General features: G+C 37.5%; 1 protein-coding gene across 1 annotated transcript in view; it reads right to left on the bottom strand.

Moving 5' to 3' along the window:
• The window catches only part of btk (Bruton agammaglobulinemia tyrosine kinase), a 29,995-nt gene that overhangs the window by 11,943 nt on the left and 1,356 nt on the right, over positions 1-16,696 (bottom strand). Inside the window, exons 2-7 of the mRNA XM_062039929.1 lie at positions 12,335-12,383; positions 11,776-11,939; positions 8,432-8,536; positions 8,190-8,271; positions 7,954-8,079; positions 5,111-5,172 (exon numbers count right to left, since the gene is read on the bottom strand). Coding sequence (XP_061895913.1) covers positions 5,111-5,172; positions 7,954-8,079; positions 8,190-8,271; positions 8,432-8,536; positions 11,776-11,925 — 525 coding nt within the window. The 5' untranslated portion in view covers positions 11,926-11,939; positions 12,335-12,383. The remainder of the gene's footprint in view (positions 1-5,110; positions 5,173-7,953; positions 8,080-8,189; positions 8,272-8,431; positions 8,537-11,775; positions 11,940-12,334; positions 12,384-16,696) is intronic.

The following is a 16,696-nucleotide window of genomic DNA, read 5'->3' as shown; positions in this document are numbered from 1 at the left end:
TTTGGTTCTTTTATGAATTTATTATGGGTCTACTGAAAATGTGACCAAATCTGCTGGGTCAAAAGTATACATACAGCAATGTTAATATTTGCTTACATGTCCCTTGGCAAATTTCACTGCAATAAGGCGCTTTTGGTAGCCATCCACAAGCTTCTGACAAAATAGGTGCAGTTCAGCTAAATTTGTTGGTTTTTTGTTTCATCTGACATCACATGGACAAAGATAAGACCTTCTGGAGGAAAGTTCTGTGGTCAGATGAAACAAAAATTGAGCTGTTAGGCCACAATACCCAGCAATATGTTTAGATGAGAAAAGGTAAGGCCTTTAATCCCAGGAACACCATTCCTACCGTCAAGCATAGTGGTGGTAGTATTATGCTCTGGGCCTGTTTTGCTGCCAATGGAACTGGTGCTTTACAGAGAGTAAATGGGACAATGAAAAAGGAGGATTACCTCCAAATTATTCAGGACAACCTAAAATCATCAGCCCGTAGGTTGGGTCTTGGGCGCAGTTGGGTGTTCCAACATGACAATGATCCCACACACATGTCAAAAGTGGTAAAGGAATGGCTAATCCAGGCTATAATTAAGGTTTTAGAATGGCCTTCCCAAAGTCCTGACTTAAATGTGTGGACAATGCTGAAGAAACAAGTCCATGTCAGAAAACCAACAAATTTAGCTGAACTGCACCAATTTTGTCAAGAAGAGTGGTCAAAAATTCAACCAGAAGCTTGTGGATGGCTACCAAAAGTGCCTTAGTGCAGTGAAACTTGCCAAGGGACATGTAACCAAATATTAACATTGCTGTATGTATACTTTTGACCCAGCAGATTTGGTCACATTTTCAGTAGACCCATAATAAATTCCTAAAAGAACCAAACTTCATGAATGTTTTTTGTGACCAACAAGTATGTGCTCCAATCACTCTTTTTCATCCCTAACATTGTTCTCTGTTTAACTAATTCCACTTTATAAAACCATGTATGACATTCCACACTACCAAATAACACAACTCTGTCTGATTCCTGCTGATATTGTATCAACATTCAAGGCTCCAAAATGGGTCAATATTGTATTGGAAGTGAAACAAATGGTATTAGGACACCTGCACTAAAAATCGCTGTCTTAGGCCCGCAGCAGCATTGGCACATTTCCACTTTGGCTCTTGGAGCGAAAAAGTTTGGGGACCCCTGATCTACACATTTTTTTTTTGATGGTGAAAAAGTACCTCCTCTCCCAGAATGCAAATTGAGGAGTTATTTGAGTATTATGCTGCGGTCTATTTACCCCGGAAGTTAGAGCTGGGAATCTTGTCACAGCCAAGTTATGAGCGTACAAGTTACTAGGTCGGAAATCAAGATGGCTCATCAACATAAGCTATTTTTGCGCTTATTTTGTCTGAATACAAACAACTTATGGGAAAATATGCAGTCTTTCTGCAACCTTCCATTACGTTGGCTGAAGAGGAAACAGACGCTATTGCTAGCAATGTAGAACGTATATACCACATGAAATAGATGTAGTTCACTCTACAGTAGCGTTACTATGTATAAACGTACAACAATACATCATATATGGCTGATTTAATGCAAACAAGAAGTAATGAGAAGTGCTAATAACGGATATTATAGAAGCGTATATCATTGTTTACATTCTGGGCAGCCACATTTGAAGCCAACTTGGGGTTTGTGCGAATGCTCTGACTTTCCGGGATGAAAATCCGACTTCGAGGATCGTTCCAGTTGAAATTCCGACGAGCAACTCGGAAATTCCGACTTTTCGGTACAAATGGAACGCACCATAATGTCAGTCTCTATGAATCAGGACGTAGCCTGCTAACTATCAAACACATGGACAAACCAACATATATATATTTTTAAACTTTTGTTTAAAGAATGTACTTTTAACTGGCCAAAAAGGCGTACCATCCCATTGTTTTATGTCGTTTTACATTAATCAGGAAGTTGCCTGCTAGTTAGCGTGCTAGTTAACAAAAACAAACTAAATAATATACATTCAGTAGCTCCCCCACACATTTTTATTTGAGGACCACATTTTTGCTTTTGTTGTTAGAATCGTGTTCGAAGCCTTACATGCCACCCGATGGTCCTACTCTACAAATCAGGAAGTAGCCTGTTCGCTAACAAATAGTCGCTGTTGTTGCCGTTTTAGTCAAGATAAAAGCATCCGTATTTATTCCAGGTTAAAAATGTTCAACCATATTGACCTACATCTTTATCCGTAAACCAAGAATTAACTGTTAGCTAATAAACAAACACAAATTTTGGTGCCGTACAATGTTGTCAGCCACTTTAAAACTGCTACGAAGTCAACCCTGCTACAGTTGATTAGTCTTACATCATTCTCTGTATATCAGGAAATGGCCTGCTAACTTATTAACTACAAGACTGGCTGACAAACAAACACCATTTTCACTTTTGGTACAGTCAGGTATTTGCTCTTTTTACCGTTTGAGTTAGAATGGTACAGTCCTCTTGCGTTGTGATATTCTTTGTAAACCAGGAAGTTGCCTGCTAATTAGCAAACAACAAATTAATTTAATTTTTGTTTGAGGAAACAGTTTTGCTGTTTGACACACTGTGAAACTGTCTGCACCCCCCCATAATTAAAAATGGTCGGGTCCCGTCTTTCTTTTATATCACCCTTAAACCAGGAAGTAGCCTGCCAGCCAACAAACGGGAAGGCAGAATTGACCCCCAGAATCAATAGTTGTTCAGTCCTGCTGTCTTACGTTATTCTTTGTCAACCAGGAACTTTTTTCAGAGGAAATTTGCCACACCCTCCAAAAACAAAAATGGTATGGTTCGGTTGTGTCATCAATCAAAACAGATCTAACTAGCTAACTAACAGACACTACAAAATCAAACAAAGTACAGTCCTGTAGGCTTTGTTATTCAGGAAGTAGCATGCTTTTTTAACTTTTCATGAGGAAATTTGTTTTTTTCGCTATTAGACTCAAGATGAAAGTATAAATCCCAGCCCCCTACTTCAAAAACACGAACTATATAGTCAAACAAACACTTTGTTTTGCTATTTTACACCACAATAGATCCTGCACCTTGTGACCTCCTCCATGAACTATGAAGCAGTTCGACAAACAAACGTGAATATGGCGTTTCAGGATTTGTTCTACTTATGTGAGAAGAATCTATTTTCTCCTTTTGTTGGGGGGTTCGTAACGTTTTTGACCTCAGGACCCAACTTTTCCACTAGAAAGGGGCCTGGGACCCACTCAAATATTAACACTGTATTAGTCATCTTACTCTAGATTTTAATCCTATTCAATAATTGTGTGAATGCCCAAGCCTTCAAACATACCGGTACTGTATTTTGTTCTACGCCAAAAAAATAATCTATTTATTATTATTCCGCCCAAAAACTTTGACAAGCTCCACAGCCCAAAGTTTTCATCCGACCGGAACCATTCCAGCACCAAATCCTTCGGGAATCGTGACCCCCCCGGTTTTCCTGGTCATTATACACATGGAAAATTAATGGGCCATTTTTCGAACTTGCACAATCCCCACATTTCACAAACGATTCGAACCGTTCCACCATCCACACACTCCACTCACCTTGGACAAGGAAACTATAATTTTTTCCAAGTTCAAAAAAATGTCAGGAATTCCCAGAATTCCCGTTTTTTCAAAGCCCTATTTTTTACCTCTTGCTGGAAGGTTAATCACAGTCCACATTTTACAACTGTTTTTGACTATTCCACCTTCAAAACATTCCTCTTAGTTGGGACAACAAAAGTTATAATTTTTATTTCGCAAAAAATTCCCAATTCAAACTGTTACTACGTCAACATTTTTCAACCCTTTCAAAAAATTCCAACACCAACCCATTCATATCGTCAAGGACAATTGCGGTATTATCTATAGTTTCAAAAATTCCCGGTTTTCCTGAAATTTCCAAATTTCAGGGAAATTCCCATTCAAATGAATGGATATATTCATAGTTATACAAAGCCCATATGCGCCATTTTTTTTTACCCGATTCCTTTCAACTATCAACCCACACTGCTCTTCACATACACTACCGTTCAAAAGTTTGGGGTCACCCAAACAATTTTGTGGAATAGCCTTCATTTCTAAGAACAAGAATAGACTGTCGAGTTTCAGATGAAAGTTCTCTTTTTCTGGCCATTTTGAGCGTTTAATTGACCCCACAAATGTGATGCTCCAGAAACTCAATCTGCTCAAAGGAGAGTCAGTTTTGTAGCTTCTGTAACAAGCTAAACTGTTTTCAGATGTGTGAACATGATTGCACAAGGGTTTTCTAATCATCAATTAGCCTTCTGAGCCAATGAGCAAACACATTGTACCATTAGAACACTGGAGTGATAGTTGCTGGAAATGGGCCTCTGTACACCTATGTAGATATTGCACCAAAAACCAGACATTTGCAGCTAGAATAGTCATTTACCACATTAGCAATGTATAGAGTGTATTTGTTTAAAGTTAAGACTAGTTTAAAGTTATCTTCATTGAAAAGTACAGTGCTTTTCCTTAAAAAATAAGGACATTTCAATGTGACCCCAAACTTTTGAACGGTAGTGTATGTCGGACACAAAACATGTTGTTCCTTTCCCAAAATTCCCAGTTTTCCTGGAATTTCCGGTGATTTTCTCCCCATTGACAATGTCAAATATACAATGGACTGCATATCCCACATTTCACTGTTCCAACACACTCCACTCACCCTGGGCATTCACACCATGTTTCCAGGTTCGGAAAATTCCCTGATTCCAAAAATTCCCCAACATTGAAAATGAATGGAGAATATACAAACCTCTCCATATCCCACATTTCTCAACCGATTCAAACCGTTCCAACATCCACTCACCCTGGACATTCAAGCATTTCAGGTCCTAACCATGGTTAAGACACAATGTTTTAGTCAACCAGCACCCTCACTAACCACAGACAAATAGTACAATCTTAGTTATCCTAAAGAGCAATCTATTACAAACAGCGGTCCACATCTTTTCTTTGTCACTTTTGATCACAGTTCCACCTTGGCATATGTGTGCTTGCTACTTTACCTGCACAAATGATGTTGAATATCAGTACATGAGGTTTGTTTACCTCTGACGGGGTCGGGGGAAGTGGTTTGCGGGATCCCCTCCGTGACGGTTTGGATGTGAAGCCTGATAAAGAAGAATAAAAATGTGGTCTGAGCCAGGTACAACATTTACATTTCAGAATTCGGGGAGGTACACACAACTGTCTTGATTGGAATTGGAAACAAATTGTTCAATAATGAATTTTTGGACACAATAACAACATTAAGGAAATTAAATAAATAACTTACTTTGTTTTTTTTAAAGATTTTATGATGATTTCATTTATTTTGTTTGTCCTATGTCAAAAGACTGTGGACTCAAGCCACCCGCAGACTATGCTCCTGTAGGGGGCGCAGTGTGGGACGAAAAAAAAAACCCTCAGCAAACATGGGAGGGTCGGGGGGGTTGGTACAGCGTAGGCAGCCAACCACAGCCGCAGCCAGAACCGGCGCAGCTCCCTGGTCGGTGTGGTGAAGCGGCGACGGCGTGGGATGGGGGCATAGTTGGTTGGTGTCAGTTCTTTTCGAACATGCTTACAATTATCACGTATTTCCATTACAGCATGGCTGAAAAGAAGTAGGAGGAAGCAGATTTTATTTAATCCTACCCTGTTTCGTGTCATAGCAGTTTTTAACACATTTGTTTGTACTCATGGCAGGGAATGAATAAACAAATGAGCAAATGAATACATTGACAATGAGTAAGTAAATAATGATTAAATACATAAACAAGTTCTCATAAATAAATGGTTAATTAAGTAATTTGTAGTTCACATTACGGGATGAATAAGATTATCTATTTTTTTTAAATAAAAAGGTTCAAGATCATTATCTAGGTTGTTCTTTGTAAACATTTTGAGTTTGAACAGATTCTTAAACTTGATCATATTTGTACATGGTTTGACTTCTTGGCTAAATCCATTCCATCATTAATTTCCACATAGTGATATGCTAAAGGTTTTAAGTGTTGTACATGCATACAGGTGTTTTGAATTAGATTTTTCTTGTGCTTAGTTTCTTGGCAAAACGTTACGTTTAGTGAGGTGCTCCTCCATGTACACATTTGTACCCTTCATCTTCTTTTCCTGTTTCAGCAATGCCGTTTTGGATTTCCTGTTGGCAAGCTTCACAGTGATGATTGGCGTGGTATTGTTGTTTCTTCCATTCAGTGGAATGCGCGCGTCGATGGTGTTAACATCGACATCAATTTCCTTTGATTGCAGACAGTTGACCGCTCCGTTGAAGCAGCATCCATGTCGTTTGGTTCTCTTCTGTTGTCAACTGCTCTAGCATAGGACTGAGGATTGATGGGCATCTGTGAATAGTGAGTGTTTGTGTAGTGTAGGATGTTTGTGTTAGGGCGAGTAAATACATTCCAATACTTGTCTACTCTAATCATTCGTTCTTGGTCCTCAAATTGATCATAAATGTTATCAAGTTTGCGATTTAGTTCAGAAATCGCCACAATCTGAGAGCCAACAGCCCTGCTAATCCCATCAATCGTAACGGGCAGCTTCTGGGTACCTTGAACGGCTGCCCTTATCTTCCGAATTTGTCGCTACACCAGGGCTTAACTGATCACAGTTCCAAATAGGTCGATACTCTCAACGGAAAGAATCGGCAGGCACTTGACTCTCCACTACTCCCGAGCTTTTCGGCGAGAAAATCTTGTCAATTACGTTGAGAGACCAATCGATCAGTTCTATGTTTTAGATTTGGAGAATAGTATGTGGAGAGGCTCCAAAAAAGTTACGACGAGACGAGACGAAGAAGCAAACCAGGGAAAGATGAGGGAGAGGGAAGGGAAGCGTCTGCCTTTGTTGAGAGCAAGCAAGAAATACCATACCATACCATACCAACTTTATTTATAAAGAAATACTGTATATGTAGTCTAACTCGTCTCTTCACCTGCATGAAATTGCTTGTTGGCACATCTGACTGCTGATTGGCCAGCTGCTGCATGCTGTCAATCATTGTCACTGTCACAATAGCAACATACAGCAGCGACGGAGAGCCAATCAATGAGCTTGTGGGTGGTCTAAAGCAGTGGTTTTTAACCTGGGTTCGATCGAACCCTAGGGTTTCGGTGAGTCTGCCTCAGGGGTTCGGCAGAGCCTCTGCCGCGGAGGTCAAGACACACCCGACTCATTGTGTAAATAAAAACTTCTCCCTGTCGGCGTATTATGTACACCCCCAAACAATGTTCCCTCTAATTTTCAACATGCGTGAGCAAATGCAAAAACTCCTTGAGCACATGTGAGCGACGTCAGACGTGCACTGTGGTCACACCTGCAGCACAACTGTCCCAAACCTGACTAAATAACAAGTTCAATGTTTTATTATTGTAATCAAATGACAGCAGTCATTTCCATGAGATTATTTTCTAATATAAGTGTTTTGGTCCAATTACAATGACTATAACATATTGTTTTTCATGAGCTGTGTACTAGTATTATATATCTGGGTGGGGTTCCTGCTTTGGAAATAATGTGTACCACTTTCAGATATCGCATTTAGTTCCCACTAAAACATTCACATGTTGCACAATGAGATGTAAACATGGGATCATGTGTACATTCCTGTAACTTTCTGTTTGTAAAACATATCTTTATTAGTATTTATTTAATATAATAACATCGTGTTATAATTACGGTTCGGGTTCGGTGAATGCGCATATGAAACTGGTGGGGTTCGGTACCTCCAACAAGGTTAAGAACCACTGGTCTAAAGGGTGCTTGACTCGTCCCCATTCAATAGCGCAACATTATTTTTGAACGGTAAAAAGCCCCCCCCTCAAAAAATTGCGCTCCATGTCTGAGTGCTCCATTGTGGACTCTTCCAATAAAGCAGAGCATCTTGTTCTTACCATTCTTGCCATCCAAAACCTTGCAGCCCACAGCTTGTTTGACCTCCTGCTGGCAGCACAGCCACATGCCGTCTATCCAAAAGCAAGGGTGGTACTTCTGCATGAGATCCTTGTTGAACTGCACCACTACACACAATGCGCACATTCAGAGAGGACATTTGCGTGAGCACTCTTCTTCTATCGCATGTGGCGATAACAATGATGTTATCACATGTAAAGCAGTTAGCACCACTGACTTGCTTTCAGCTTCTTTATCCATTGAGCCCGTTCTTCCTCGCTCTTTGCAAAGATGTACAGCGGTCCCTCGTCGTAAATTACCTGCGAGATACAAAAAAATGAAACGAAAACATTATTACACACTAGTAATTCTCTACTTCTTCTACTTCCTGTGTGGCCCACTAACACCTGCTACTACCCTGAAAGCCCCAATCTGCATCATTGGTTTCACTTTATATCACACGGTAGTCAGCATAATTACCTGGAATGCATGCATGCGCTCCTGCGGGCAGTTGGGCTCCGTCTGCACCGTCTCCACACACTTGATCCGGTCCAGGTCGATGTAGCCCCGCAAACCTTTACGCTTCTGCAATGAAAAGTACAAGGTTAACAGGTGCCCGTGAGGTTGTACAGTTCTGAATTTTTAAAGACAATATACCTTGAAGGTCGCACAAAACTCTGGAAAATTTAACTGGATCAAAGGATTAGCTCTGTATGTGTTTTGTTTGCTTTTTTATTTGGCTAGTTTGTGGATTTTTTTTACATTTGTTAAAACATAACATTGCACCAGTTGAGGTTGGGAACTGCACTTTTTTGGGAATTTTGCCTATCGTTTACAATCATTATGAAAGACATGATGACAAATGTTTTTAAATGCATTTTAATGCGTCAACGGAGCCAATAAACCCAATAAATAACCAACCAAAAAGTGCCAGCAATACTCTATTTACATTTGATGACTTGAATATTGACCAAGTATTAGTGATATTGTTATTATAAGCGCTAACACAAACTATTTATAGCGGAGCCGTGATCACGAGCTTGTGTGCCTATGTTGACATGATCGACTGATCTGCTGCTTCCTCGTTTCCTTGCTGGTCAAACTTTATTGTAGATCATTAATCATGCCTCTCACCTGGATAGTAGAAGGATGAGGACGTATTCCAACAAGTTGGTACACTTTGTCAGCCAATGTGGACCCGGAAATGGCGAGAACAACACGAAAAAAAGCTTGGTAAGGGTTATGAGTCATTCTTCATCTAAATGGGAATATATGAACATCCTAGCAGTCGGCATCCTAATGACAGCACACCTTGTACATTAAGTGATGTTTTATTATGTTGGTTGGCTCTCATGAAGTCTGCAGTGAGTAATAATCAGTGATGAATTTAAAAAAGAACAAACAAACAATTTTTTTTTAAATTAATCATGTATGCTTAAAATGATAATACATAAATATTAAATGTTATTATAAATTAGACTTAGACTTCCTTTTTATTGTCATTCAAATTTGAACTTTACAGCACAGATAAGAACGAAATTTCGTTACATAAGCTCATGGTAGTGCAGGATAAAAAAAGCAATAAGGTGCATATATAAATAAATAAATATATATAAATAATATATATATAATATATATATATATAAAATAAATAAATATATATAAATAAATAAATAGATTACTGTACAGATAAATATATTGGTATGTTACTACATAGAATATATACTTACAGAATGTATACAAAACCTAAATGGAGATGTTTGGATTTTTTTAGGGGCTTTATAGGCAGAATAGTGTGACTTCGTAGGCTCCATTGTAAGTGGACTTTTGATCTTATTTAATATTTAGAATGCGTTCATCATTTCTTTCATAATGATTGTGAACGACATACAAACTTCCAAAAAAAGTGCAGTTCCCCTTTAAGGTCTATTGTTTTATAGTTTGTACATTTTGCTATCAACAGTGGTTAACTTCTTTTTACACTTTCAAAGCCTAGCGAACTAGCGCCGTTCTTTTTGCTTAGCTAGTTTCCGTGTCGTCTTTTCACTGTCAAAACCGCAAACATACAGTGTGATACACAGACGGTATGCATTAAAAAAAACTGCCTTTTAAATATATTATTTTAACATTATGAAAGCACTCAAGACCAGGGGTGCCCAAACGTTTTGCCTCCAAGGGCCAAAGTGAAAATGTGCCACTGAGCCGTGGGCCAAACACAGCAATTTTAAGCATTCAGCTGCACAATAAGTGAGTAGTTTAATTCCGTAACCCGATTATTTAAAGCAGTGGAGAGCATTATGTTCGCTAGATGGCAACTTGTTAGCCTTGTGGATATGCCATCAATTGTGTGAGCTTAAAAGAGTATGAATATGTACAATATGTTGAAAAAAACACCCTTTGGTGGGCCGATTTTGACCCCACTTTGGCCCCCCTACTCTAGACATCAAATACCAACAAATTGTCAACTTTACACTTGTCCAATACAGTAATGCTGCTTGAGACTGAGCCAATCAGTGGCCCCGATACTGAACAGTTTAGTTTGGTTTCATCTTTTGACCATTACTACTCTAGTATTGATATTTTTTATTTCATTTAGATGTCTTTTTATGTTTGAAAAACGCCAAAATGTGCGATAGAGTGAAGCCGCAGACTTCAAAGTGCGATGTGGGGAGGGACCAAGATGTATTGTGGGATGCCATGTCGCTGGAACAAATGATTTCCATTTCCATTATTTCCTCACTTATTCAGTCCCCTCAAGAATTTGTAATGTCACGATTGCGCAAATTCAACCAAACCCTCCGAAAAACATATGTTGGTTTCTTGTGTAGACGAAGCAGGAACAGCCACATGTAACAATATATAAACTCTTTATTGCACAATTGTCTCCCTCCTGCGTAGCTCAGATCTACTTCTGGTTATTTTCTGCAGCTCTAAGCCTTCTGGGTAACATAGTATATAAACATTTAGCCATACACTGGCATCCTTACTAGTTTGCATGTATTCATATATGTATTTAAGCTTTATTTATCTGGGATAAACAAAAAATAAAATTTTAAGATTGCTTTCAACGGTTTACAAATGCCTTGTAACTTGTGACATGTTTATTTTTTTAATTATAATTCATTATTACTAGAATTAGTTTGGATTGATTAATACAGTTCAGTAATTTGACAATGAGTCTGTGTTTTTACTCCCCACTTTTAAGTCTGTATGGTATAAAATGAGTAAAACATCCAGTATTTGTATTGAATTTATCATTTTTTCCTGTGCTTTTTGAGGTTAAGGTTAGAAATAAAAAATAAAACATTGATTAAAAAAATATGAAATCACAATTTAGTTCAATGTTATTGAAAAAAAAAGAGCCTCAAAACATTGCAACTTTTGCTGCAACTTTCTAAAAAAACTTGCCGCGAGTTCAGGCATTATAGGCTGCAATGAGTGTCCGCCCTGAGATCGGTAGGTCGTGAGTTCAAAACCCAGCCGAGTCATACCAAAGACTATAAAATGGGACCCATTACCTCCCTGCTTGGCACTCACCATCAAGGCTTGGAATTGGGGGTTAAATCACCAAAATGATTCCTGAGCGCAACCACAGCTGTTTCTCACTGCTCCCCTCACCTCCCAGGGGGTGGAACAAGGGGATGGGTCAAATGCAGAGAGTAATTTCACCACACCTAGTGTGTGTGACTATCAGTGGTACTTTAACCTATTATTCACAAAACAAAGCTAGCAAAATCCTGCAGGGCCTGAATATTTCCAAGGACAAATTCCGCTGTGTATTTTGCAGTTTTGATGAATCATAAAGTAACTATTCAAAGCGTTACCCCTTTGTCGGGATCGTAGTCGTAGTAGGAGAGTTTGTCCCGCGTGAGAATGAACCATCTCTCCTTGTAGTTTAAGGGCGAGGTCTTCTTCCTCTGCTGGGAGCGTTTGATGAAGATGGCTTCCAGAATGTTCTCAGACATGGTCCACATGAGGCGGGGTTGATCTGGAATCGATTACAAATCCATATCAGACCTTAAAATGTTCTGTGTTGGTTGATAAACTGATCTATTTAGTCCATTCATCAGCTCTAATGGGTTTATTAGATCACATACTGGAAATGGCCTTTATCACGCTGCTTTTGTGCATTTGAGCTTATTTCCAGTTAATGTGCCCACTTCCTTGTATCGTCAGTTCATCTGTGCGGTCAAGCTGTACCAGAAACATCCATGCAAACAATGTTTTTCTTCAATGCAACAACATCTGGGCATTTCGTTGGTCCAAACAGTAACAAGTGTAATAAGAACCTCTGTAATGTAATTCACTGGATGTTTGTGTCTCAGTTTTAAACACCACAATTACTTTTCTGTTGTTTTGTTGTTAAATGTGTGGTTGACTCACAGTGACTCCAAAGTGCAGACAGACCGATGGGGAAGTTGCGTCAGTCAGGCTTGCAGAGAGAGAGAGAGAGAGAGCACTGTTAACCTGCAGATCTAATCTGTCACAAGTGGAGTCCACAATATCTGTAGCATCATCTCCATAGCGACCATGAGCATAACTACTTTCATACTCGCACGCACGGTTTCCCCTCTTCATCGCAATGCCTTCTGAGCGCTTTCTCCTCTCTTTCGCGTGACTATTTTCACGCAAGAAAATATTCAAGAGTAAAAATACAAAAAGGAATAAATAAAAAATGCATTAATAATAATAAATGGATAATTGTAATAATAATAATCCATCCATCCATTTTCTACCGCTTGTCCCTTTTGGGGTCGCGTGGGGTGCTGGAGCCTATCTCAGCTACAATCGGGCGGAAGGCGGGGTACACCCTGGACAAGTCGCCACCTCATCGCAGGGCCAACATAGATAGACAGACAACATTCACACTCACATAATAATTAGTATTATTATTTCATATTATTATTATTATTATCTATTTGTTATTAATGCATTTGTATTCCTTTATTTTGTGTTTTTACTACTACTACTAATAATAATTAATATTATTATTTCATATTATTATTATTGATATTATTATTATTATTATTATCTATTTTTTATTAATGCATTTTTATTCCTTTATTTTGTGTTTTTACTACTAATAATAATAATAATCATTTAATATTATTATTATTATTGATGATAATATTATCAGTATTATGATTATCTATTTGTTATTAATGCATTTGTATTCCTTTATTTTGTGTTTTACTAATAACCTACTCAGTGGACTAGTGGTTAGAGTGTCCGCCCTGAGATCGGTAGGTCGTGAATTTAAACCCCGGCGGAGTCATAGCAAAGACTATAACAATGGGACTCATTACCTCCCTGCTTGGCACTCAGCATCAAGGGTTGGAATTGGGGGTTAAGTCACCAAAAATGATTCCCGGACGCGGCCATCGCTGCTGCTCACTGCTCCCCTCACCTCCCAGGGGGTGATCAAAGGTGATGGGTCAAATGCAGAGAATAATTTTGCCGCACCTAGTGTGTGTGTGACAATCATTGGTACTTTAACTTTAACTTTAAATAATAATTATTATTTCATAGTATTATTATTGATGATGATAATAATAATATAATAATTATTATTATTATCTATTATTTATCCATTTGTATTTATTCCTTTATTTTGTGTTTTACTAATAACAATGGTAATATTATTTCATATTATGATGATGATAATATTAATATCGTTATTATTACAATCATAATTATTATTATTATCTATTTATTATCAATGCATTTTGATGTATTTCTTTATTTTGTATTTTTACTTTATAAATTATTTTATATGTGATTACTGTTGTTATTATTATTATTAATAGTATCATCATCATTATTACTATTATTAGCAGTAGTAGTAGTAGTGAGATATGGGAATCTTTGGGCACCTCTCAACTCGATCACATAACGATTCTTGGGGTGACTATTTGATTCAGAATTGATTCTTGGTTAAACCGTTTCTCGGTTCAAACCGATTCTCGCAAAGTATTATTTGATATAGTATTTACAATAAAACCTTTTCAAAACAGGTTACAAACCCTCCTTTTGGTTGCTGACGTATACTTGCAGCGAGCATGCATAAAGATGGGCTAAAAGCGACTCTTTAAAAATGTATATATATGTTTTTCTTTTAATCATTTTTAATTCGAAAATCATGAATATATTTTCATAATAAATAAGAATCGTGATTCGGATGTGAATCGATTTTTTGAGCACAGACATCTATTGTATGTACACAGTACATACAATAGTACTGCCGCACAAACAACAATGATCATATTAACAATTTAGATTTAGTTTTATTCAAAAGGGACAATACGTATTATAAGCATTTGGTATGTAAATATGTGAGATTAAAGGCAATGGCTAATTTCCATCTCCAGGCCCTGAGCAGGTTGAAATGTAAGACAAACACATTCAAAGCACAGTACACAGATTCACAATATTAAAATGTAAAATACCTACATATAAGTGCCAAAAGTGCCTTGTACATTACGTCATTAAACAATTGATACAATACATATTTTCTTTTATACACTTCCATTTTATAGCAGTATGATAATGACTGTGACTACGGTTTTGGCTCCCAAGCAGTCAATTGTTCAAGGCATATACACAAGAACTGAATCAGCATACTTTAATAAAGGGGATCTGCACTTTTTTTCTTTTCCCTACCATTCACAATCCCTATATGAGATAAGAACACATATGTTTGTGTTGTGCATTCTAATTTGTAATATACAGCTCATAGTAGAGGGCTAACAATGCAAGTAATAGGGATTCGATCTATTCCGCCTATAAAGCGCTCTAAAAAAACATCCAAAAACGTTATTCAACGTTGGAAATACATGCTGTAAGTATATATGTAATATGTACATATTTTGCTCATTTTAAGCCTACGGCAGAGCATTGATTTCACATTGTGTCACAACGTTTGCTATTTCCTTCAACAAATCAAATCAAATCAACTTTATTTATAAAGCACATTTAAAATTTACCACAGGGGTAGCCAAAGTGCTGTACAATGGGCAGGTTAAAAGATAATACGAGAACCGAGCAAACACAACACAACACAAACAGAACACGATCAAAAATAAATGAATAAAATAAATAAAACATAAAAACAGGTTCACAGCAGGTGTATTATGGGGCGCCATTGCAGGATGGATATCACTCAGTGTTAAAAGCTATGGAATAAAAGTATGTTTTTAAGAGAGATTTCAAAACAGGAAGAGAGGAGGCTTGTCTAACACTCAGAGGTAGGTCGTTCCAGAGCTTGGGAGCAGCAGCGGCGAAAGCTCTGTCACATCTAAGCTTCAGCCTTGTGTCAGGGACCGTCAGTAGCAGCTGATCGGCTGATCTTAGGGATCGGGTGTGGCAGTAAGGCTGAAGGAGGTCGGAGAGATATGTTGGCGCGAGGTTGTTTAGACAAAACAACAAGACTACTATTCATGGCAGACTTCCTGAGAGACAACAAAGACTACTTTGGGACAGATGATGATGCATAACATTATATTTTTGAGCCTGAGTTTACGGAGGATGAGCTACAAGTTTTGTGCTAAACCAGACCTGGGCTACATATGGCCCGCCGGACATTTAAAGACTTTTTTTTTTACCTTTAACATCGAAACTGTAGCCGCCATTATGATGTGCAGCGCTGTTTTCAAATGACCGTAAGTCTTGAACTATAGAAAGCATTTCAATGGTTGGAATCTGCGCTTCTGAATGATGTACGCGTTATCGCGGTAATCTACGTCACAGCCGTTTCAGGCAGACGAGGTACCAAGCAGAGTGGGCGGGGTTTGTTTACACAGCAGCCAGCTCGGAAAGCAGGTGTCAAGGACGGACTTGGAAGCAGAATTTTACAACAAAGTTCTGCAGAAAAGTGATATTGTATCAGATTGGAGGTGTTTTTTACCCTTTGTGATCATATTTCGCTGCGTTTGTTGCATTTTGGTTGCGTTTTGCTTGATTGTAAAAGTTGTCGACCAAGGAGGTAAAAGAGGAGCTACATTCATATGTTGATAATACTCAGAACTTTATTGTCCATAGTTAATATTGTGAACCCCACATTCTTTATTTTCATGTACTTTCTGGGTGTCTCATTCATTAAAAAAAAAAAGTAGAATTCCATTCCCATTTTTTTCGGTGGTCTGACACAACATCATATATATATATATATATAAATATATAGACATAGACATAGTGTATATATACATAGACATAGTGTATATATACATAGACATAGTGTATATATATATATATATATATATATATATATATATATATATATATATATATAGATAGATAGATAGATAGATAGATAGATAGATAGATAGATAGATAGATAGATAGATGGATGGATAGATAGACATAGTGTATATATATATATAGACATAGTGTATGTATATATAGTGTATATGTGTATATACATATATATACACATATATATATATGTGTATAGATATATACACATATATACATATATGTGTATATATGTATGTGTATTTGTTTGTATATATGTATGTATATATGTATATGTATGTATATATGAATGTGTATGTATGTATATATGTATGCATATGTACAGTATATGTATGTGTATATATGTACATATATATATGTATATATAGTTCAGTTGTGACAGTCTGTGTGGTTCTTGTCACACAAGTACATATTCAAGAATAAAAATGATAAATAAAGGAATAGCTAAATACATTAAAAATAATAAGTAATCAGAACAATTATTATTACCTAATT

This window comes from Entelurus aequoreus, linkage group LG28 (genome assembly GCF_033978785.1).
Source record: "Entelurus aequoreus isolate RoL-2023_Sb linkage group LG28, RoL_Eaeq_v1.1, whole genome shotgun sequence".
In the NCBI taxonomy this organism is placed as follows: domain Eukaryota; kingdom Metazoa; phylum Chordata; class Actinopteri; order Syngnathiformes; family Syngnathidae; genus Entelurus; species Entelurus aequoreus.
Note: the sequence above shows the minus strand (reverse complement) of the source record. Positions and strands in the feature narration are given on the sequence as shown.